The 23,483-nt window shown below is 44.0% G+C and overlaps 1 protein-coding gene across 1 annotated transcript; it reads right to left on the minus strand.

Moving 5' to 3' along the window:
* Nucleotides 1-776: 776 nt before the first annotated feature.
* On the minus strand, nt 777-22,671 carry ism2a (isthmin 2a). Its single transcript, XM_047018355.1, has 6 exons — nt 21,996-22,671; nt 14,039-14,287; nt 9,496-9,787; nt 4,699-4,836; nt 3,464-3,532; nt 777-2,144 (listed from the first exon to the last, which is right to left on the minus strand). Exons 1-6 carry the CDS (start codon nt 22,113-22,115, stop codon nt 1,627-1,629), a joined length of 1,386 nt encoding a protein of 461 aa, XP_046874311.1. The 5' UTR covers nt 22,116-22,671; the 3' UTR covers nt 777-1,626.
* Nucleotides 22,672-23,483: the final 812 nt, after the last annotated feature.

Here is a 23,483-nt window from a genome sequence, read left to right on the forward strand (position 1 = left end):
AAGGAGGACAGAGGACCATGAAGGAGAGAGAGAAGAGGGAGAACACTGCGTTCCTCTGTGTGTAGAGATGTGCTCTCTCTCCATCAATCACCCCAGACAGATGACATATTCTGTCTCTCTCTTGCTGAAAACCACCTTCATGTGAATCACCCTGTTTCTCACTCTTGTTGCTTTTTTTCCTTCCCCCTATTTCTCCATTTTCACCCATGTAGCCAACCTCCCCCAAATATCCCTCGACCCACGCCTCAACAAATTTCCCTCAAAGTGTCAACCCAATCCAAAAACAAGAGAGCGGTCGTCCGGAACAAACAATCACTTCAGGTGCTCTATTACAGTAAAGACAACAAGGGGCGAAACAATTGTTGGGTTTCACAGGCTCATCCTTCATCAACAAGCTATGTCCTTGTGTTACCCTATCTAGGGGAGCAGAGGAAAAAATCAATGATGGGTAAATACTGTGTCCCAGGATATCGATATGACTAAAGCCACGGATGATATCTGTTCTGAAGAATGTGGCCCGAGAGAAAACAAAGAGATAGTAAGAAAAGCAGGATGCATTGATGGGGCTTTTGTTTGAACTGTCTGAGTTTCTGGGTTTGGAATTGATTGGAGTTGGGCCAAAGAAGGGGGGAGGGGACAGAGAGAGAGAGAGAGAGAGAGAGAGAGAGAGAGAGAGAGAGAGAAGAGAGAGAGAGAGAGAGAGACAGAGAGAGAGAGAGAGAGAGAGAGAGAGAGAGAGAGAGAGAGAGAAAGAGAGAGAGAGAGAGAGAGAGAGAGAGAGAGAGAGAGAGAGAGAGAGAGAGAGAGAGAGAGAGAGAGAGAGAGAGAGAGAGAAACAATAAGGCAACATTGCATTTGAATTTGTCCTGTTTTTAGCAGCTTGACAGGAATTTCTTTCATGAGGCATCAGTGTTTTTTTGTTTATTCCTGCAAATACAATTCAGGCCCCATATAAGTCTAATAAATACACATTCTCCATGCTCCACACTCCAGGATCTTGGAGGCACTGTTGCAACCACTTGTCGCATGCCGCAAATCCCTCCCCTCAGTTCCAAGTACATTATCTTGAACACATAGCATCGGTGCATTTGACTCTTGAGGACAGGTAAGAGAAATTGGTGAGTAAGTCTAAAATAATTCATGTAATGTTTGTTCTGCCAAAATGTGTCCAAAGTTGACTCACCAGTGTTCTTTTGAGCGCTGGCTGGTACTGTGCGCTAAAATAGCCTTTGACTGTCAGTTCAGACTCTCCATTATATCAATTTGCCATGTCAGCAAATAACAGACAATATAGTAGCTGCACCCTTGGCGTGTCTTTCGAAAAACACAATCCGTGGGAAATAAATACATTGGGGAAACCATTTATGTAATTTGCCAGGTTTGCACATGCTGATGTGTATACTGTACTGTCTATATACTTTATATCTGTATATATGTATATGAGATTATACAACCAAAGGATTTCTATCCAAAGTTTTTGAAAGTGAACACATTCAGCCACTCATTCATTCACCCACAACCACGGTCTTTAACAGGTTCCAACCAGCTCTTCTCTCCCCTCTCATCCTCCCTTCCCACTACCCTCCCTTAGCTGGATAGTGGGGGGGGGGGGGGTGAGGGGTCTCCTTAGTACTCCTTCGCTTCCTCCAGCTCGGCTTGGAACACCTCTTCAGGGGGGTTGTCCCAGCAAGCCAACGCGTTGTTAGGGGGCCGCACTGAATGGAAGCGACTCCAGTCCCCCTTGCACAGGATCCAGGGGAGCACGTCCACCTTGTAATGCAGCTCGGGCGAGAACTCGGTGCTGATCAGATTCGGCGCCCCGGCCCCTTTGCCTCGCGTGATCAGCTTCATGTGGTCGTCGTAGCAACAGTGCTGCGCGGCCAGCGTGGTGCTCTCGTAGGACAGCATGGAGCGGATGCAGAAGCGGGCAGACGGCTTGTAGATGTCCAGGCGTTCTTTGGGCCCGCTGGCATCGCGCCACCGATACGTCTTGCGCTGCTTTTGGTCGGGGATGTTGACGGCGCTGTAGACGGCCTCAGAGGGGTAGCTGCACGGGCAGCTGGGGAGCTCTGTCAGAACCTGGTGAAGGTACTTCTGGAGGAAGTCGTTCTTGCAGCTTAGCCACTTTTCACAGCTGTCGACGTCTGTGGGGAGTCAAACAGATACATTTTATTGATGGGCTTCTGAACGCATAAAGAGCCTAGAGGCTTGGCGGTGGGAGGGTGATTATGCAGCTATGTGGTCATCCATCCATCTAGGTAACACGTTCATTGGACAGCTGATGCAAAGATTTCAGATCCTTAACTGGCTCTCAACATATATGTAGTTTATCATTTGTTGCATATTACTTAAAGCTTTTTGGACCGATCTTGATCTATTTTTGGATAATCTACTTAGACCTCTTCAAATAAAGTTTCACCAACATCCGCGGTAAGGCATCTATAAATGCCAATTAAAAAATGGAATTCAAGCAATTGCTTACATCAACATTTGATCACATCCATCAACATAATAGTTTTGACCCCAATATGGATATGTTTATTACAGTATCAAACTATTTTGCCAATATCCAGTGCACTTTTCGACATGGAAAATAAACATAGATGAAATCATTTTCTATAGTTGACCGTCCCTCCATTTTGAACACACTGCATATAAGTGACAGTGATTTAATTAGGCTAATCAACTTTGGTCATTCAATCACCAGGTTTCAATTGCAATAAAAACATAACTATTCAAACTGATTCTAACATAAAACAGCACTGATTACACAATGGAAACCAGAAAGACTGCTTCCAAGCTTTCAAAGTGACTTTGGTGTGTAATCTTTATACATGTCAAAACATCAAACTCTGAAAAGCCTAAAGAAATAAGGGAAACAGGAAAAACTCATCTTCAGTCTACCAATTCCCCCCAAAAATGTGTTTGACATCAGAGGCTGTGGTCAAATTAAAACTTATTTATGACAAATAGTTATGTTCCGTAGTCGCTCTGAGAGACAAATAAGAAAAACTTCTGACACTTTATCTTGTGGTGTTTTTCTAGCATACACTTTGTTATGATAGTGGAGTGAAAAGAGCTATCACGTTCACTGGTCAGTGCCAAGCCCTAGGAGAGCAATGAAGTCAAAACTAAAAACCAATTCAAACATTTCTTGGTGGAATGTTTTTCTACTCCATGGAGCGAAGACTAAAGAATGGGGGTGGAGGGGCAGGGGTGGACTCTCAATATCTCCGTCTGTGATAGACGTCCCAAAACTTGTAGCCCACCACCCTCAAAACAGAACAGACCACTAGCCAACCCTGAACCAACCCTGACCCCTCCCCCATACACACACACACACTCGCCAAGTGGAGTAGGCAATTTTAGGCAACTACCAAAACTTTGAATGTACATGTACTGTACACACACACCACGAGCACTGGAGCAAGTAGAGATACACAGACCCAGTCACGTGACCTACTTGTATCCAGTGAGTCAGTGTCGTTAGTTGTCTGTATCGGCATCAATTCAGTCACTGCATCAAGGTCATCTGAAGACAAAAATAATCAAAATCAAAATCAAACAGAGCACAACAAGTACCCTGACAGAAAGAATGGAGACAGGACCAACATCTCATGACTGAGAGGGTTAATACCAGCTTGTGTGAAATGTAACATCAACCGGGGTGTTTTTACAGCACTGTCTCTTAATAATGGAGTTTGTTTGGAGACTGTGTCGAGGCCCCGCCCATGCTCATGCCCACCCCAAACACATAGATACTGAACACACACACTTCCACCCATCCCGCCGTCCCCGTTTCATCTCAACACTCCCACAGCTCACTGTACCCACCCTGAAACACGACCCTCGGTCCACACATGCACCGCTCAACCCAAACACACACCCCTCAATACAGACACACGACTCAACCAACAACCCCTCCACCCCCACCGCCCACCCCCACCCCCCCCCCCCATTCGCACACACAGATCTGGACCCCCTACCGCTCCAGAGATACAGTACCTCATTGATCCATGGTAAACACCTCGAGAGATGTATGCACAGCCGGGCTCTGCAGGGAACCCAACGCCTAACACACCTAGCATGCTCCCAACAACATCAGCTCTGTGCTACATCCTGGCAGCGTCCACCCTCTTCAGCATGGCTTCTCAGGGTGGCCTAGCATTGACTGGCAAAACCAAGCATCATTTCCCGTATGATTCCAGTTCCTCAGTCCTCATTCCGTGGTGCGACTTGCGTATGAAAGGACTTCAGTTTGGACTTCCCTTCATATGAATTCACGTGCTGTACGATAGTGATAAAGTTAGGCCAAGACTCAAATCACTGCTAAGATGTGGAAGGAGTTGGCCACAAAGTATCTTTGACTAATACTTTGTCTTTGTATCAAGAGGAGATTTGAAATGTTTCTCAAAAGGTCTCCAGGGGGTGAGACCATGCTCCCACTGTTGTCGAAGCCTTATTCTCACTCGGCTATTTGGTTTTTCTGGCTATTCTGACCTACCTCCCTTCTCACAACAGAAGGGTGCGCAATAACTCCAGCAGGCACACACAGTAACTGTCTGCAACCAAATACATGATGTAAGGGAAGCTAGGTACTGTGCCTACTAAAAGTATGCAGTTTGGAATGTATCGCCGCAGACTAGGACGCATCAGATGCACAGGCAAGGAGTGATGAGGGCACACAGATGATCTTACCTGGACACCGCTCCAAGTCACATGTCCGGGACTCGGTCGCTGTGCAGGCATAACCACAGGAACGAATGCGTTTCTGGCTGCCATGGCCACATGTAACGCTACAAGGTGACCAGACGCTCCACTCCTCCTCCTCGTACTCTGTGTGATGAAAGGCAGCAGGAAGGCATAGGGAGAACGGGGGAAATAAAACAAAAGAGGTATGTTAGCTGTCTGGCATGTCTTTGAAGTGAGCCCTAGCAAATTCCTCACCCAGGTGGTCTGTGTGTTATGTAATAAAAACAGTGCTGCAAATGAGTTTTGAACTTCGAAAGTACCTTTCTGTTAGATGTCTTAGGGCCTTGCTTGAGGGGGAACATTTTGCTTCTAAAGATTTAAGGAGGGTTCAGTCGGGAGTGAAAGTTTCCTTTGCTGGGTGACAGTTAAAGGTGGTTGTCAACCTTTCTAAAACGGGAATTGTTGTTTTGAAACGTGTCTCAACTGGAAAACGTCACTCTATTCAAATCAGCTTCTCAAGCCTGGGGTGCCCTCTACTTTGAATCTCCTTCGCCAGCACACAACTGCATAGAGATTAGCCCTGTCTGCCACAGAGCAGCATAGTCCTAGATACATCAAAGTACCTGAACCTCAGCAGGAAGTAGAATGGCATTGGTCCTGTTGTTTCCTATCCTCCACTCCCAGGTACTTGTATGATGTGGCCGCCTCAACATTAACTCCCATAATCCCCCATTCCGGTCTGTAAGTTAATGTTTGCAAGCCCTGGGTTTTGGGGTTCTTTTGCCACAGATGGTTTATATAGATAGGACTTTTAGCCTATATTTGATTTAAGAAAGATAAGTAGCAAAAGTAGACTGTTTCTCAGTCAGCTGCAACCAATGATAAAAGAACAGACCTCGAAGAACATGGCCAACTGTTTTTCAGACTGACCAGGTGTTGATACCGGTCACCTGATCTAGAATCAGGCATTCCTCACCTGACCTGTACAAGCCCCCAGACTCTACCTGTTGCAATTGATGGTAAACCTGCTCGCAAAGGCCCCAAGAAAACATCCCTGCCTGGAAAATTATTATGGAAGTTAATGACCCACGACTAAGTTAATATTGCATATTATTCAGGGAAAGCATCATCTCACTAATGATCAGGATGTAGAGCCAGCTGGCGAGGTGTGCGTGTGTGCATAGGAACAGGGGGAGGCAGGGGTGTGTGTGTGTGTGTGTGTGTCTGCCAGTTTGTGAGAGTGTTAATGCAAGAAATTGTGTGTGTCTGTCTCTTGGGTGGAATAAATATTTAAATGGCAAGGTGGCTGTAGCCCGCAGCCAGAAGCAGTGCCAACACAAACAATGTCTTAGGACAGCTCAACTCTAAAAGGTTTTCTGGTTAATGAACAGTTTGTTTTCCCCCCCATCTACCCCGTTATTCTCCATAGCTCTATCTTTCTCATTCCCTCTGTCACCCTCTCCAGTCTCCCAAGTTGAAAACATTACCCTTTGGGAAGTTTGTGGGAAAGGGAAAGGGGGAATATGAGAGAGGTGCACACGATAGACCAAGGACAACATGTTGGAAAAATGGTAGGAAGAGCCCCAAGCACGTACACGAGGAAGGGTTCAAAGCAAAACACGAATAAGAGCGAAAGCGGTGAACAGAACAAAGAGAGGGAGAGAGTGAAAGATACTCCTTGCCATCTCGCTAGCCAGTCAAGAATGCATTTGGGCATGTTTCGTTTCCACAAGTTTGCAATGCCCTGCCAGTAGAGAGCAGTGGGCTGTTGTGGTGAGGGAGGAGAGGTTCCCCACCCCCTGATGACTTGCAGAGAACAACAAAGGGAAGGTGTGGATGCTGCACTCCTCCACTCACCAGGGCCTGGTTCTGGAATGCTTACTGCAGCCCCTGAAAAAAACAACTTTCTTCATTCTCTCCTCCTCATGCACTCCCTTTGCTCACTTAATCCGCTTTCCTCTTTTCTCACTATCCCAGCATTACCCTCTTCCCTCCCTTCTTCTCTCTCTTCATTTGTTCCTTCTTCCTTTATCGTTTCTAACAACGTTTGTAAATTTTCCTCTCTTTCTTCAAGAAACGTCTATTGTTTTACGACACTTTTATCCAAAGAAACGTACAAATAATGCATACAGAAAGTTCAGCAGAAGATCAGGGATCACTGATCAGAAGTGTGGAGTTCTACAGTATCATGTCATGGTCATAATCAAGGAAAGGTCTGTGCCACATTGCAAAGTAATCACATTTCAGCTACCAGGGACGGTGAACCAAAAAGAAACAATAACATCTAAATGATTTAAACACAGTGCAACAATCACATCTCGATCACAGCAGCTAGCTAATTAATGTATGGTGAACTAAAATAACACCACGGAGCAATGATAACAACTCAATTCCTTAACTAGTCTTACAATAACATCTCACTCACAGTTAGTGCATATACAGTGCTGCAAAAACAATTTAATTGCCAATTGGTGTGACTGTGTAGGATCACGAGAAGGGACCAATTCATCGGTATCACAAGAAATAATGCTAATAATTGCTAAGCTTTTGGTACCCTTAGGCCCAGCAAAAGAGACGAGGAAGAGGTGACCCTTGAAGATCTTCCCAGTCTCTATCTCTCACCATCTGCCTCACTCTATTCTACCTATGTTCACCAACACAAAGCAAGGGTATGCAGTGTTTTTTTGCTCCACTGGTATCTACAGAATGATCAAAAGCATGTCCTCAGTAAGCAAGCAATCAAGTAAGCAAGTACTGGTAAGAAATGGAGTGCATCCCTTGCCACAGAGTGCATCCCTGCTACAGAGTGCATCCCTGCTACAGAGTGCATCCCTGCTATAAGCCTCTAAAGACATGCTGACTCCCAAGCGCCTGCTCCTTGCCTGGAGGCCTGGAAGGCCTTTATGTTGAAGTCAGGCAGCTACAAATGGCTCAGCGTCAGCTTCATAGGACACAAACACACACACACACAGAAATACACACACACACAGACACACACGACGGCAGGCTTCAAATGTCACTCGTCACTAGTGCTAAGGTATATCTCTGCCTCTCTCTTGCTTTCTCTCTCATTGTTCTCCCCTCCACTTTCCGTTATCTTTACATCCCCCCCATCCAGCCCCTGACCTGTAATCTCCTTTCTCTTGGCCAATTGTACTTGTTTATCCTTCTTACATTTCTTTGAAGTTTGACCCAGTCTCTTACCCTTTCTAACCCATGTTTAATCATTGTTTTCACACTCTCCATCTTTTCCCCTTCTCTCTGTCTCTGTCTCTCTCTCATCCAAAACCACTATTCAGTGTAGTCTGCAATCAGTTTTTAACCATCTGGCATCACAAGGAGCTGGCACATGATTGAATTATTTATTTCCATAATGATTTCCATTAAATATGCAATGTTTTATTGTATCTAAACCAATTTGCCCTTTGAAATGACCAAATACATATTTCACTGTTCTAGCCACATCCAATTAAATCCTTTTTTGGTTGGGATACATTCTTGGCACAAGAAAAGTCACAAAGCAAAGGCAGCTTTATCCAGGTATTGTCTCACATTGAGGTGAGGTAATGTCAGTGGGGTTAGAAAAATGTGAGTGCTGTTCAACTGATTGCCGGTAACTGTTCTTGAACAGCACCAAGAGAACTATGATTCAGAGTAAACGAACACAGCATGAAAAGGCTATTTCAGGACAGCTTAATAAGAGAGATTTAGACAGGATTTCCTCTGTGGGAGTTCAGCATTTAGTTGGAAATTACAACCATCAGATGTGAATCAAAGACATTGTTTGAACCATGTTTTTGTTTCTTTCAGGGCTGCTCTCTTCAAAATAGGTCAAATTTGGTAAATGTTTGACCAAAATGTTTTTTTTAAAGCTCCACATAAGACAATTGATGGCAAAGGTTGACAATATTTCATTAACATAATCTTATCTCTACTCTATTTTCTGTATAGCCACCCAAGTCATTCTAATCTGTACGAGACAAGTCCAAATTGTGTTTCTGTTTCAAATAATTATTTTCCTGATCTCAATCACTTTGCGACTGTAGGAGCGACTGTGAAACACAATCCTCACAAGCCAACTCCCTCTCCTTCCCTGCATGTGTACCGCTGGCATCAGAGATAAGTCTGGAGGAGCTGCCTTTCACGCAGGTTGTTTGTGTGTGTGAGTTTCATGTTTATGTAGCAGACCTTGAGAACACACCTCCATCCTAAACTATGTTAGGGAGCAGAGAGAGAATGTGTGTGTGTGTGTGTGTGTGGGGAACGTACCTCGTAACCTGACAAAGGGGAAGTCTCTAGCAAAACACATCTTCCAACATAGACTGAGGACATGCCCCGACCTTTAGACCTTATGTCCCCCCATGCACACACACACACACACACACACACACACACACACACACACACACACACTTCCTTGATAAGGGACACCAAACAAACACAATCTCTCCATTATCCAAGATGAAGGCTGCAGTGCATTCTCTGTGAAACTGAATAGAGCTATTGTCTTGAGAGACGGGCACGCTTCCGCCCCTCTTTCAGAGCAAGGGATGCCTCCTAAAAGCGCCAGCATTCATCACCAGAAGCCTGCAACACCTTCTACTTTGTCTCACTCCAAACAGCATACGACATGTCCGTTTTTAACGAGAGAGAAATCAAGAGGGACTGTTTGTTGTCTACGTTTAGCCTCGGATTCAATTCATTGTACTTGTCATCTTTCATCTCTCACCTCAGTCTTTCAACCCAGGCCTTAGCTAAAGGTGACATCAACGTAACAGAGCCATCTCCGTCGTGACAGCTCACCGTAGTTCTCCTTGGAGGAATCCCATCCGTTGTTCCAGCGATTTCCCCATCCTCCCCCGACCCCACTCAGCACTGGATCCTCTGTGTCGTAGTTATAGTCCTCGGTGGGATCTTCCAGGCTGGCCTGGCCCGGCCCGCTCCCTGCCTGGTCAGGGTACTCCCAGAACAGCGGCCAGAACAACTTCTTGTGACCGAGCCACTCCTCCTCGGAAAGGGACCAGTCATTCCGTCCCTCCTTGGCCAAATCCATCTCCACCTCTGTCTGGGGATCATTCACAACCTCGATGGTGACCTTTGGGGGCAGATATAGATGCAGTTCAGGGAGTAAAGTGGACTCTTTTGGAAATTGTTCATTGTTAAAGTATACAATTCCCGCTGCAGGTTTATAATCTGCAACACCTCTTTTTTTTGTGCTCTTCATAAAGCAATTTCCAATTGATATATGTATGAGGAGTGTGAAAGTCTATGTGCATTGGAAATGTTATCAATTATAGGTTCATGCACCCGTTTCCCCATTTGTTTCAAATCCAACATATTATGTTTGTGAGCAAGTGAACAACGATCATGTAACAATATGTTATCAAGATTCAAGTGGGGGAATTTGGGGGTGGATTTTTACTCTTGACAATTATCCTCAGCAAATTACAAAGGAATCTGTTCCTTTGAATGAGGACCAGCCCAGATTGCCAAGGGTAACATTTTACACAGTTGCTGCTACAACCTCATCAACATCACAGACTTGTAATGTTCTTTAATACCAGCAATTACACAACACACAATGTGTTCACATACAAGTGGAAAACCACCATGACCACAGACGGGCATTGATAACATTCCCAGCCCACAGAATAGCTTCTGTATGAAGCAGTATGGAGCAGCGGTCTCTGCTACACACGGGCCGTCCTCGGCCACGCAACGCTATGAACGCATACTGAAAAATATGGGCAAGTGATGGGATAACGGCTCCTAACAGCTTCACAGGGTGGATGTCTATTTAAATCTATTTGATATCGGTTGATTGTGGTGTCTGTCTGATAACACATCTGAAACTTGTTCTTCCAGGAGAAGCTCGCTGGGGTTGGCCTACTGGTAGTGAGGGTGAATGTGTACGTGTATGAGGGTGAGTGTGTGCATCTGTGCATGTGTGCGTGTGTCCTCTGTGTTTTGTGTCTCCAGGATGGTTGTACAGGCACGTCTAGACATCCGTAGGACACAGAAGTAAGTGTGTGTAAGAATAGTGTGTGTGTGTGTGTTTGGGGACAAATGGTGGGATTAAGTGGTGGAAAGAGAAAGCAAGCCCAGAAAAAAAGTAGAAGGAATAAAGTGACAGAAAGTGTGGTGGATGGATGAGGAATGTCAGCGATAGGAGGAGAATGAAAGAGAAATAGGGACAGAGACTGACAGCTGATGGAGGAACAGAGGAAACTACACTGAAGGATATACGTGCATGGCCAAAATGTGGAAGGATATGGAAAATGAAGAGGGCAAAGGGAAAGAGGTAGAGAGAATGGAGGATAGATAGATATGTGATAGACTGACAACCTGCCGCCACCTCTCCCGCCTTCCCTGCCAGCGGCCCTCACATTTAGACAAAGGAAGGCTTGTTTATGATTTTGCCAGTTACCATCTGATGGCTGCTATAACTGTTTATGAAGACAAACCTGCATCGAAAACGGGAGATTATGCCGTCTTCTCGTTCTGGAAAGTTCTAAGGGTATGAAAACCTTTTTTTCTCATCTCCCTTTTACCCTCTCCCCCTCCTCACCGTGTCTCCATTTTTCTTTCATGCACAGCGTCCTGTGCAAGAGCACACACAACCATGCACAAACACAGGCTTTGCAGTACTGCCAGTATACATATACCAGCAACACCTCATCACTACAGCTAGGGACTCTTGCACCTTGACTCGGACCCTGGCAGCCCTGTGTGCGAATGCAACACGGAGAGGACCAATTCAATATTGAAGCTGAGCTCCATTTCCTCCCCGTCTGTCTGTGCTTTAAGTAGAGGAAGCGTATTAGGACTAACTACAGCCCATTAGGCCCTCTGAGTCATAGCTAGGTTTCTAACAGAGTGGCACTTCTTGTTGAGGGCCAAAGTCTCCATTGGGAGGTGCTCCTGGCAATTGTAAAAAATAGGGGCACCAGGGTTGTGCGGAAGTAATTTGGCTGAGGTAAGACTGCCTATGTTTTGAGAGGTACACAACATTGTGCATATACAAAATATTATTTCAGTTGCTGCAGTTTCTACTTTAAACTGTGCCCTCCTATTCTTTCCTTGTTTCCTGTATCCTCCCCTCCATTTCATGCAGCGTTGTTTAAGTCCACTATGGTTCAGTCTGTCACGCTTTGAACCTCCACAGTCAAATTCAAATTCGTTCCTGCCAGCATGGTAACAGGTAAAAAATAACAACTTTTGCTTTGCTGAGGATATTAGACGCTGGCCCCAAAAGAAAGACAAATAAAATTGAAATAGCTGTGTCTGGTTTGTACAGACAAATGAAGAACAGCAGCCTAGTCCCACTTGGACAAGAAATTCAGTTTCCTCTCAGAAATAGATCAGAAGTTTTTAGGATTGCAATTTCTGGATACCTGGGCTCCTTCTCATGTCATTTTTCCCCCATAGTCAAACTTAATTTCCTTTTGAATCCACTTGTGCACATAAACCTCCCTCGTAATACAGAAGAAACTAAAAGGTTTTTTTTTATTTCTGGTACCTTTGTTTAAAAAGGCACTTTGTGGGCAATGCAGATCGGCACTCCGAGAGCACATTAAAAAGGGCTTGTTAAAATAATATACCGACCTTTGACATTTAGGGATTTGGATGTTTTTGTTTCATTTTTTTTTCTTTTCCACTCCCCCTCCCCCCCCTCCCCCCTCCCCCCCCCTCCCCCCTCCCCCCTCCCCCCCTCCTCCCCCTCCTCCCTCCTCCCCCTCCTCCCTCCCCCCACCTCCCTCCTCCTCCTGTGCAGATGTTTCGGCATCATGGCCTACTTGACGCACCCCACTGTAAAAGGTCTCGCATGGGGTAATTTAAGAGGCCGCGCCGACTCAAAACAGCTGTGAAGAAAGACTGAGGGAGCAGAGGGAGGGAGAAAGAAGGGCAACGAGAACAGCCCCCTCCTTCATCCCACTCTCTTTATAACAAGGATCATGGCAGGGGTGTTCAATCCTGGTCCTCAGGGCCTGCTGTTCTGATGTTTCCCTGCTCCAGCACACCTGATTCAAATGAATGGTCGTTATCAGGCTTCCACAGAGCTTGACAACAACCCATTCATTTCAATCGGGTGTGTTCTTCTGATTGGCTGGTTTTTGACTCTGTATAACTCGAGACCACTACCAACTCTTCTTTCAGTATGCCTCGTCCATTAATTAGATACAACTGGATAAGTTATCCCTTACTTCTCAGCGTGAGAAATTGTTCCAGTGCTTGAGAAAAATAGTCAGATGGCTGAGTGGTGGGGGAGTCGGGCTAGTAATCAGAAGGTTGCCGGATCGATTCCCCGCCATGCCACATGATGTTGTGTCCTTGGGCAAGGCACTTCACCCCACTTCCCTCAGGGGGACTGTCCCTGTACTTACTGTAAGTCGCTCTGGATAAGAGCGTCTGCCAAATGACTAAATGTAATGTAAATGTAAAATACAATGTGTTGTGTGAGAGCGTGAGAAATGGTTGAAATGCGTGAGTCTCACGGCGAATGCGTGAGACTTGAGAGCCCTGGCAAGGAATAGGTGAGTACAAGTGCTTCTTCATAGGGATTTGGGGTATCTGATGGGCTGTGCTCCTGTTTAACAAGTTGTTAACCTTTTGAAGTCAGGTTGCCGCCGAGCACCCGTGTCATTGAGTAGGCCTGTAAGCCTGTGTGTTTTCCAGATGGGGCTGAAGCCGCTGTGTGGTGGCACGGATACAGAGTTGATTTTCTAATGTAGGATATGGGTCAAAAGTAAATGCATTGTTGTGCAGTAAAATCATCTAATGGGGTTCACGCAGGCTGTAGCTGGCCAGTTTTCGGGACTTGATGCTTGTTTTCATGATTGAACACTGTCTATTCATGTTAACGCAGTGTCAGTGCCCTATCCATGGTTCTAATAGCCTTTTCTTTGACCGCTCTAACAATATCTTAAGTAACTCACTCGACTGTAAAATCCAGTACATCGTGGTCAAATATAGCTGAATGGTTTATGGGCCTCATATCCAGTTACTATAGCGCACTAGGGTCCGACATGAACGCATGCACTAGGGCGCATTGTAACTACCTTACGCCACTGAACACAGACCATGACATCGATTGCAGCATAGACCTGGAGACAGACCATATCACATGACTCATCAGATCCATTTACAGTGCGATCAAGAACATGAGCAATAGATTGACACACAAGCTTGTCCACCATGTAGATGCCAGGGTTTGTGACTGTGGAACTCAAGTCAAAGGCTTTGCAAGGTCATGGATCAAGAAGCAACATTTCACATTTCAACTTAAAAAAACACCTCCAGCATTATTTTGTGAAGGTAAACTACAGGCATAATTGTGTGTCCCTACCTGTATATTAGGATTCTGGGGGGCTATCTCTGCATTGGCCAGGTCTGGGAATTTCCTAAGGTCCAATATGAAGGGTTGTGGGTCCTCTTCTGGTTCTGGTTTGGGTAAAATCCCCTCTCCGCGACGTTGGGACCATTGATGTCTGGAGTTGTGAGTCAACAGGGTGGGAGGGAGGGTCTGTAGCTGGTTCTCCTGCTGGAGGTCCTCCAGGGTCAGGAGGGAATCGCCTAAGCTGTCCTCAGGTACTGCCTAAAGACAACAACAGAACCAAGAAAATGATAAAGATGACATGACACGGTTACAATTTTTTATTGCATTAAGAACAACGAACAATAATCAAAGCTGTATCGTTTTGTGTGGAATTCCAAATATTATGACGAGGTTCGTTCACAGATTTGATGTCTACATTTAAAGATGAGACAGACACTCCGACCATATTTTCAGTCGACTAGTCAGCAAGTAAGTCAGTCTGTCAGTAGGACAATGAGTCCTTCAGTCAGCAAGCTAGTCTGCCTCTTACTGCACATCTGGTAGGTATTAGTGTTAGAAATCCACAGTGACGCAATAGATCTTGTCCTGGAGGCTGACCCGGGATGTTACACTCAGGTAAATCATCACACATACATTTTCTATCTCTCTTTTTATCTCTGCACACCCCTCCCCCCTCCCCCAACAACACACATACATTCATTTTGCTATCCTTGTGGGGTTAGGGTTAGCCCTAACCCTAACTCACAATGCAATCCCACCTTTCCCCGAACTTTCCATAACCTTGAGCCAAAAACCTATTCTGAACCCTAACCCCGTCATAGCTCCTAACCCTAAAAGTATCCCTTTCTCTTACCCCAACCCTTAATGTAACACTAAACCTACCCCACCCCCTAAACAAACCTAGAAATAGATAGAATACATAGAATAAAGGACAGTCCTCTCAGTGAAGGGCAAGTCTGCATACAACATAAAACCCAGAAGATTCATCTGACACTAAAAGTACCTCTCCTACCCATCTATCACTTATCTTATGTCCAGCGTCTGTCTAGGGTCTGATCTTCAAAGGACCAGCATCCCACTCCCGAGATATCAACACTCAGTTGACATTATATGGGGTATATCATGTATCACATTGGTATGGTATGTAGCTTGTAATCTTATGTCCAGAGTGTGATGGTGCTGAATTTAGGACAGGATGATAGTGAATAAGGGTGAGGGCTGGGGGTGAAAGAGTGAGGCGTGGAGAAGGACGAGCTTTCTGAGGGCAACGGCAGCAGGATGGGGGCTTGAAGGGACCCAATGGATGGACGTGGGTAGGAAGTTAAGAGTGGGTAAGAGGAGTAGTGTTTATATGGTGCTGGGGGAGGACAGCCAGGAAGAGGAGGATGAAAGTAAAAGGAGATCGTAAGGGAAACGAGAGGGGTGTTGAAGGTTGAATGAAAAGGGGAGTGGGAGGAGTGGGGAAGGTAGACAGTGCAGTGGCAAGGGCGATGGGGGAGGGCCTGGTTTGATCAAAGCTCTCCGTCCACCGATCGTGTGTGTCACATCTTGACTTACGTCTTGTGCTGTGTCTGCAGCACACTTCAAACAGATGTTTCTTCCATTCCCTCGTTCGCTCTCTCACACATCTCCTGTCTCTCCCTCTCTCGCACACACACACACAGCTCCACAACCAATACATTTCCTCACCAGCACTCTATTGAATTTCAACCGTGACCAGAAAACCTGCAGCTACGCAAAACGCATCGTCCACTGAACAGATTAAGCCTACCCAATTCTTCTTTTAAAGGAAGCTGGGGAAGTTCATATCCATCTGTTCCAGTAGTCATAACAGAACAGTTGGCTTTCTGAATGAGTCAATCGTGAATCGGACAACTAGGAAATGAACATTTGAACTAAAAAACAATTAGGGGGTCGGGAACTAAATGAGTGGGTCTGGATTTGCCAGGCACACAATGCAATGAAAGCAAAGTGATTTTCAGTCTTAAGCTGTGGAGCAGTGGAGGTGAAGATAACACCGGGAGAGGTGAGGAAAGGAGAGACATGCTAAGGTTTCAAACTGTCTCGCAAACAATTGGCATTTGCTGTCCGCCTAATGAATGCAATATGAATGTAGGTGTGCATGAGTGATGAGCAGTAAACCTGTGAGTGAAGCAGAAAGTTCCCCTTTCTCCCCCTCTCGATCTCTTCAAGAAAAGTGCACTGTCACCACTGAGCTGATTATAGTATGGCCGACATACTGCCAAGTGGGGAACCAGAGGGCCTCATCTATTCAACTATGAAACTCCAGTGAACCTCACCTAATCTATATACAGTGCATGTCATTGTTTTATTCGGCATGTTTCGAAAAGGGAACTGCTGCTGCAACCATGCGTAAAATTTTGAAAGGAATAAATTGAGGAGTGGAATCTGGGTTATTGTACTTCTAAACTGTGCTATTCTATACTATGCAACACTATACACTACAGTAGTCCATAAGAAAATATATGGATAGGATTGTGTGCTATGGTGCACATTGACTAGAGCCATCTATACTATAATTCTAGGGGTCTCTGTTTGTGTGTGGAAGTTTGATAGTGGGATTTCTGGGAACAGTTAACTTAAGAACCGGGCACTAAGCACATTTGTAATTTGCAGGTGTCCGTCTCAGCACCCAAGGATTTGCGGTGCCGTGTTTGACGTTTGGATGAGCGCTTCGCATTTCCGAAAGAAAAAAACCTGAATACTAACTTGCTGATGTTAGCTCGGACTTGTGTAAAGCATGTTATATGTTGACATGAAAAACTTCATTGATCTCTAAGGTATCCACTTTAGATTGTCTTGCTGTTAAGTAAACTTGCTCGATTTTCATCCACGGAGCTGGCACAATGAAGATGGCTTCAGCTGTGGAGCTAGCACTGAGTTGCACTACTGTAAGCGTTACATGGAACGGGCATGCAACATGAAAACTCCTGAATTTAACCTCCTCAGTCAATTGTCGGTGTCAAAACAATTCATACAAACAATACCATATGATGGATTACCTGCAAGAAACCCCATAACTTGCTCAGAATCAGTAGTGAATATCTCAAAGATAGATATGTATGTAAATTAACATGGCAGTGCCATCAAAATTATGTTTTTGTTCACAAACAAGATAGCCAAAATGCTAACAATGTTATCAATGCGGTATATAACACAGGACTCAGTATAGGAGTAGGAGTAATTTCTGATATAAAATATAGGCAACATTCATTTGCATGAATGTACAAAAGCTTGGCAACTTCTTCAAAATAATGAGCAATTGATTTTATAATATGCATAATTGACAAGAGGATGTGGAGGCTGAACAAATAGTGTTGAGAATTTCAATTATGATCTAAGAATTGTAGCAACTGAGAAACACTGCAGCTGCATCACTATAATATTAAGATGGATTCCATTGAAGTGGGTATCTTGATTAATCACACGTGCACACAGCATAAAGAACCCCCCACCCCAACCCACCCACACACATGCTCTGGTGTCCACCAGATTAAATTCACCCTCTGCATTTTCCCCTCCTGTAGTCCTTTTCCTCCAAGGGGCAGGCAGTAGCAGTGGCCAAGTCCTAAGTGCTCTCTCATCCTGGCCAGGGACATGGGCTGGAGGGCATCTGACATGGGCTGGAGGGCATCTGACATGAGCTGGAGGGCATCTGACATGAGCTGGAGGGCATCTGACATGGGCTGGAGGGCATCTGACATGAGCAGGAGGGCATCTGACATGAGCAGGAGGGCATCTGACATGAGCAGGAGGGCATCTGACATGACCAGGAGGGCATCTGGTCTGCATGTTTCTTTTGTATTCTTGTGAGTTCTTAGCAGAGGAACGCCATGTGAGCACAGGGAGAACATGCAAGTCACAGGCGCAAACATCACGAGCACTGCACTATCTATAATTCCAGGAATCTTTGTGTTTATGTGTCACTGATATCTTCATTATCGACTGCATCACAGGCACTGTGCACTAGTCTATTTAATTAGTCAACTTATTGACACGCTCTTTCAAACCATTGGAAAATGCTTTCTGTACTTTGTCCCTCATACAGGTTGTGAAGAAATCTATGATCAAACTTTGGCCATAAGGAAACCAATTCCAATTCAAGCTTTTAGATACTGTAATTTGGATACAATCTTTTACACATTCTTTAAAAAAATGTATATGAAAGGCTTGAAAAAAACATCTTTCATTCAGTTGTCTATGAGTAATTGAGTTTCTAATGAGGGAAAAAGAGTTTGGCCCAGAGGAATACTGGGCAAGTGGACTTCCATATTCCACACATACTTACACAGGAGAATGAAGTTCCACAAATCCACATGATATTGGGAGAGAGAGAGGAGAGAAAGATGCTCAGGGGCCAAAATAAATATCACATGGAAAATTAGGAAGAACCAGTGAAGGTCTCTTACCAGAACACGTACACCCCATGTATGGGATGCTTGCCCAGAAACTGGCAAAGAAATTTCTCAAATATCTTGCAAAAATATGTCCCATTCAAATATCCCATTCATTCCTTCTTTCTACCACCCTGCTTCTGCACAACCATCTGATTGGGTTGCCATGTAGAGATGGCATCAGAGTTCAAGCATCTGAACTCGTTTGATGCCATCTTTCTATAGAAGCAGCCATTGTGTGTTCTAATGGCAGTTACGGCTACTTTGCAGTAGCTAGCTTAGCAAAACCACAATGGAGTTAACATTGTTGGTTCCTAATCAAAACCAACACTTACCAAAAGTAGTGTTATCGATGTGTCCTTGGTGAGCAAGTAAAGAGTACTAAAGTATTGTGGTCCTGTTGCACCACACACACACACACACACACATTATACAGACTTCCCAATGTTGACGCCTTACCTTCCTGCAAGCAGAAAGAGTGGGGAAAAAGTATGAAGAAATAAGTAGAGAAAAGGATAAAAACTCACTTTTCAACCAAGTTGATTGATCTGATTATTTCCTGAGGTAAAAAAGTAAGAAGCATTTTTCTCATGTGTATTAATAGCTCTGACAGCTCGCTTTATTCTGAGACCTGGCAGTTATGCCATTAAACACCTCGCTGTGCCGCACAGAATGTGAAACCCAAGGCTGGGACGTCAAGATGGATATTAGCTCCTCTGGTATTGGGGTGCATGTGTGGGGTGAGACAGTATGTCTTTTAAATGTGTGTATGTGTGTGCAGACATAGCAGTGACAGTTCAGTTTAGATATTTCCACCACTCCCCCCCCCCCCCCCCCCCGCCCCCATCCTCTATGTACTCACTTGAATCTACTTGAAGGGAAATTCACTGACACTGTGACTCCTTACATAAATGTGTTCCTATACCGAGTATTTCACATGGTATTTCACAACGTTGGTGTCTATAAGTAGACGTTACAGAGGCTTATGACACCAAGCCATCAAGACTTTAAAAGTTAGTTTATGCAATATCTGTGTGTGTGTGCGTGTGTGTATACTGTACGTATGTCCTCATGGGTCGGTCAAATCCATATAAATCCATATCTAAGACTATGCATGTGTTTGTGTGTGTACTTGCACGAACATGTAATCCTATCTGTGTATGTTCTTTTGCCTAATGTGGAGCCAAATGTGGCTCCACTGGTGAAACGTTAGCTTACATTTCTTCCCCCCCAAATAATCTTGCCTTCCAGTACCCACACTCCACAAGTTTATGCAGAGCATTCACTTTCTTACGTAGATTATGGTATACAGTTTCATTTTAACCTCAATTAGGGTGCCGGATATTTGAGAGCTTTCCACCCCACACAGTTCTACCCTCAGCGTGAAACGGAATAGGAACTTGAACTTGTGAACAGGCTCAAGAATTTGGCGCCCTCTGTAAAATGTGCCATAGGTTTCGGCTCACTTCTAGGAAAGGAGACATTGGAGGGGGACTGCAGTTCAATTTTTGTCCAAGATTATTTGGTTGAACAATTATCAAAGATCTTTATCTGGCCCCACTTGCTTTCAATCTCATGACTTCTCCAGCACTCACATTCAATATCGCTGGCATACATTCCAGTCCTAAAGTTTGGAGAAGCAATTGTTTGTGTGTTCAATTCTGAATAAGTGTTGGGTGGCTGGCCCCTGTTTTCCAGCTAGCGAGAATGTAATTAAAATACATATCCCAGAGAGGGGTAGAAAGAGATGGGAAGGTGGGATCAGGTAGGAGGAGGTGGGTCGGGAAGAGAAAGAGAAGGAGAGAAAGAGAAGGAGAGAAAGAGAAGGTGGTGAGAGCTATTAGGATAAGAGAAATAATCGGATGGACGGAAGAAGTGAGGGAAAGATGTATTTTGAAGATAAAGTGGAAGGTGGAGAAAGACAATGGAAGAGAGCAGGCAGAAATCAAATGCATCTTTCCCCACATTGTGCAATGTCTCCCCATCATCCCTGCATTGCTGGACTGGAAACTTGAACTCTTCTGTTAAATATTCTGTCAAATTATCACATTTTGCCGAACATGAATTTGCCTCGTCAGCCAATTTATGCCTAGCCCCTCTTGTGCTGTGTATGAATAGATTCCATCCGTAAATCCATCCATGTATCCATCCATGCACCTCATTGTTTGTCAATGCCAGCAGCAGTTAAATTCATCTTTTGGAGTCTAGTTATATCATTGCACATTTATCTGTGAACGATATGAGCTACAAAATGAGTTGTGGCAGAGAAAGGTGGTCTTTTTCCACAAGGTTATGCAACTGTTGGTCTGCAAGGACAACAACATAAATGTACACATTTGGGGCTGGTAAGATCGACAGGAACGTTATTTTAGAATTTAGCATTTACTCTTGTTCACTTGCATGAGTTTCTATAAAACTTCCTTTACGTGACTTCAAAGTTTAACCACTGACCCAATACCTATGCAAGTGCATTCCATCATGTCTGATTACCTTGGATGGATATTGATGTGTAGAAATATAAAAGGAAATACTTAATCTAAGATGTCAATTACCTTCACTGGACAATGGTAGATAGCTAGACTGACAATAAAGTGAATTAAAGCTATGGAAATAGAACACAGGCATCTTGGTAACACATCGTAAATTTGGCTGAATAAATAAGATGAAAGGAAAAATAGAGACCTTGATCAAGTGAACTTCAAATTCATCAGCTCATTCCATAGTAGTAGACAATTTATCCCTATTGTTTACTGTATGTCTTTGGTGGCTTGGAGATTAGAACATTGATGAGGAGAAAGAGAGCATGAAACCAAACACCCTTCAGAAAAAGCGATAGCTTGTGCATTCATGTATGCCATTGCTTTTCAAACAGGACAGAGTGAGGACGAAAGACAGAATCTGTCATATCATATTTTATCAAATTTTAGCCAGACTTCGCTGGATTAAACTGTGTACTTTGGACTCAAATATATATAGGCCTTCATTCTAACCTGTCATGATGACCTAAGTTTACAATTTTATGGATCCTCTGATTTCACTTAGCAGGTTCCCAATGTATGGTTCCAATTAACACATACATCAGCACGGGTTAACGTTTTAGGCATAAGCTTCCATACTGTGCAGTGAGTCTAAAAAACCTATGTGAATGCATGTCTCTTAAGCGGATTGACACGTGGAGAGTGTTTCTCCATCTTCCAAAAAGCAATAAACGTCAGACATGCCTCTCATACAGTACCTAGATTGATAAAAAAACAAACAGTTGAAACAAAACAGACCGGTGAAACAACGTGATGCGCGCGTCTCTTTCCCCTACACTCCTCTGCTTCGTTTGCGTTCAGCTATCATATCCATGTATCCAAAGTGCCAATACAGTATACCGAATTATGAAGACAGCCAAATCCATATATTTAGTTTATAGAATGCATCTATAATCTACATTGAGCTGTAGATTATAGCATGAGCTGTTGCTATAAAATGCGCAGCACAGAATATCCCTTGGATAAACAGTAGGGTTAGATCGGTCATTCTAAGAACTTCGTGAAGTCATTTACCTCCACCAATGCGCTGCTCATCTCTTTGGAATTTTGCTGATTCTTGGCCGGGAATCCCTGGACAGGCACCAGGTATGCAGTCTGTATGAATACGCACAGAAGGAAAACTCGCCTTGTCATCTTGATGAAAGTTGATGAAACCTGCAATAACTTTTTGGATTTATTTGATGCAACGCTTTCAAATACAACTAAAGGCTGTTTCAGAAGATGCACAACATAGCCATAGTAGGATGTCCAAAACGGATAATTGGCAAAAAAGCATATGCAGCTAATAATGATCCAAAACTCTTAAATTCCAATTTTCGGTGTATTATGGTGCGCCTATTGGCCGCTCTTGCTTTCCACGGTACTGATTTTATATCCAACTTCAAATGTCTACAATTACGCGGTGGTAAGAAAGGTTAACATTAGGGTTCTCACTGATGCGCATATGCGATATCTGTATGAAATTTAGTTTTTGACTCCACATCTCGGTGCAGCAACACGATTCATTTCCAAATGTGGTGTCGCCTCTATAGCCTGTGTTTCCAATAGTTCTCTGGACAGTGGTTGTTTCACTTTCCAATGCAATCTGCGTGACTGCTTCACTTCCTTGTAGACAATCTCCTTTGCATGTGCTAAAATCTAAACCTCGTCTCCTTTAGTCCACCGATTTGACACGCTGTCCTGTCACCGTTTGACTATGCAGTCCGCACATTGTAGAATCTTCATTGGCTAAGGTCGACTCGTATCCCCAGATGACGTTATGAGGGAGGGGCATCTGGAACGCACAAAAAGAAAGAAAATGAATGAAAAATCTGTATGAATGGACGTCGGTGGAAGGGGTGATATAGGCCATGAAATAATACAAATAATTAATTAGCCACAGCAAAACAAATTATTTCCATACATATTTTCAATGGTCCTGATCTGCTTTTACTTGACAACCATACACTTTCTGATGTGCTATTGCGTGTACATGTGTGTTTTATGTTGTGTGCTTTCTATGTTGTTAACTGGTGTTTTTAATCTGTAGCCTGCTGTTTGTTATTGTACTGTTTTTGGGGTTTTGACCTGCCAAGGGACTACAGATGCAAACTTTTAAACCTATAATCTAGGGGGCCTGGATTATATGGCCTATGCCTTTTTAAATATAATGAGATACATAAAGTACAGGCCTATCTGCATAGTCCATGACTGAAAAACTAAATAAACACAGCAAATTATATCCGATTCAACATTTTCACTAATAACACATAGGCTACATGGACTTTGAAAATGGACACATGCGAATGATCAGTGTTAAAAGGGAAATGTACGCTTGTATCACACTTTCAAATAGACAAGCTCAGGGATTACATGGTGACTTCATACTTTAATAAGGCCTCGTCTTGCAAAGGAAGATAAAAGTGATAGTTGTTTTACGATTGGGCAATGAGGAAATGTTATTTGGCTATAGGGGAGAAAATGTGGAAATACACCGTTTAGGATGGATGCAGGTGTCAATGC

The sequence above is a fragment of the Hypomesus transpacificus genome, chromosome 3 (assembly GCF_021917145.1).
Source record: "Hypomesus transpacificus isolate Combined female chromosome 3, fHypTra1, whole genome shotgun sequence".
Lineage (NCBI taxonomy): Eukaryota > Metazoa > Chordata > Actinopteri > Osmeriformes > Osmeridae > Hypomesus > Hypomesus transpacificus.